Source organism: Limulus polyphemus, unplaced genomic scaffold, assembly GCF_000517525.1.
Source record: "Limulus polyphemus unplaced genomic scaffold, Limulus_polyphemus-2.1.2 Scaffold7541, whole genome shotgun sequence".
NCBI classification, from domain to species: Eukaryota; Metazoa; Arthropoda; class Merostomata; order Xiphosura; family Limulidae; genus Limulus; species Limulus polyphemus.
The window spans coordinates 36,751-38,935 of record NW_013673151.1 but is presented as its reverse complement, the minus strand read 5'-3'; the positions used below and the strand labels follow the sequence as shown (position 1 = coordinate 38,935).

Below are 2,185 nucleotides of genomic sequence, written 5' to 3'. Positions count from 1 at the left end.
CTGAAGTCACTGTTTGCCAGGATAACAGTTGAAACGTTGTTATTAAGAGACTGGGGTCACTGTTTGTCAGGATAGCAGTTAAAATGTTGTTATTAAGAGTCTAGTCACTGTTTGCCAGGATAACAGTTGAAACGTTGTTATTAAGAGGTTGGGGGTCATTGTTTGCTATTGTTAATATATATATCTTTATATTTGGATATCAGGTGAGGGGTTTTAGAGAGTGTCATCTTGTGTGCCTGTTTATGAATCAGTCAAGTTTTAATCCTAAGATCGTTCTGCTGATGGACTTCCTCAAGTCTCAATTTTGATTAATTATGAACAAATGCGGACTTACTGGACGTCAAAGAGGCTCACTCTGATGTTTACAGGGCATCCCACCCACATCAGGACCACCATCCCTAAACAATAAGCAAAGGCCGCTAGGGTGATCCATGCAGCCACAATCCGAGCACTTGGTTTAAATCTCCTCATCAACGTCCCGCTGAAGAAGATTCCCACACCCATCACTAGGATACCAGCCATCCCTGAAAAGAAGATGATAAAACTGTGTTTGATTCTGAAGACAACTTTAAAATACTCGTTTACATATAATAAGATAAATTATTTATGACATAATTAAATTTTAGTTATTAATTTATTTCGTGCTTTTATACAAGCTGAACAAAAAAATCTTCTGTTACTTTTTCCAAGCTGTAAATGTTCATGTTTTTACAGGAGATACTAAAACAGTTTGATGAAATTTTCCTTAAATACAGTTATTATCGAAAAGCAGACAAATTTATATTGAAAGACACTTTTCAACAAACAACGTAGATAATTCTGTGCTCACTTATATTCATACATCTACACATATGGACAACAAGGGACCTGTTGATTCATCTAGGCCACTAAATGAAACTTTAGAACAACAATAAAAAACCCTCAAAGCCAGCCTTTATCTTTCAAATATCTATGAAGCTTTACCTTAAATTCCTATAAATTAACTACATTCATTATATCTCAATGCAATCTGTTCCAGAAGCCAACCACCCTGTTGTAAAAATAAAGCTGTCTTCGCTGAAGATGACTCCTACCCTGCCAAAATTTATACTTGTGTTTCCTTGTCCTACCTATATCACCATGAAATATAAAACATGTGGTGCACAACTCTATCAGTTCTATTATCATCATGAAATATAAAACAGATGGTGCACAACTCTATCAGTTCTATTATCACCATGAAATAGAACAGATGGTGCACAACTCTATCAGTTCTATTATCATCATGAAATATAAAACAGATGGTGCACAACTCTATCAGTTCTATTATCACCATGAAATAGAACAGATGGTGCACAACTCTATCAGTTCTATTATCACCATGAAATACAAAACAGATGGTGCACAACTCTATCAGTTCTATTATCATCATGAAATGTAAAACAGATGGTGCACAACTCTATCAGTTCTCTTATCATCATGAAATATAAAACAGATGGTGCACAACTCTATCAGTTCTCTTATCACCATGAAATATAAAACAGATGGTGCACATCTCTATCAGATCCCCTTTAAGAATCTTAAGCACCTCAATCAGATCCCTTCTAACGAGATTATCTGCTGGTTGTGAGCTCAAATCCTCGTCACTGAACCTACTCACCTTTTCAGCCGTGGGGAAATTATAATGTGACGGTCAATCCTCCTATTCATTGGTGAAAAAGTAGCCCAAGAATTGGCAGCGGGTGGTGTTGACTAGGTGCCTTCATTCTAGTCTATCACTACTAAATCAGGGACGGCTAACACAGATATCCCTCGAGTAGCTGTGCTCGAGGTTCAAAACAAACTAAACCTAACGAGACTTGTATAACGGCCAAACACATTCCCCATCAACTCAGAAGAGTCACAGGCCTGATGAACATGCATTAAATACTACTTCCATGAGAACAATGCAGCTGTCCATTTCACTACCAGCACAACCTAAGTCATTCCCCATCAACACCCTCTACTCAGAAGAGTAACAGGCCTGATGAACATGCATTAAATACCACTTCCATGAGAACAATGCAGCTGTCCATTTTACTACCAGCACAACGTAAGTCATTCCCCATCAACACCCTCTACTCAGAAGAGTCACAGGCCTGATGAACATGCATTAAATACCACTTCCATGAGAACAATGCAGCTGTCCATTTTACTACCAGCACAA

General features: G+C 37.8%; 1 protein-coding gene across 1 annotated transcript in view; it reads right to left on the bottom strand.

Annotated features, from left to right (window-relative positions):
* Positions 1-334: 334 nt before the first annotated feature.
* Positions 335-2,185, bottom strand: part of LOC106474691 (solute carrier organic anion transporter family member 3A1-like) — a gene marked incomplete at its 3' end in the record, with an annotated part of 24,762 nt that continues 22,911 nt past the window's right edge. Inside the window, exon 5 of the mRNA XM_022402994.1 lies at positions 335-524. Within this exon, the coding sequence (XP_022258702.1) occupies positions 335-524 (190 nt within the window). The remainder of the gene's footprint in view (positions 525-2,185) is intronic.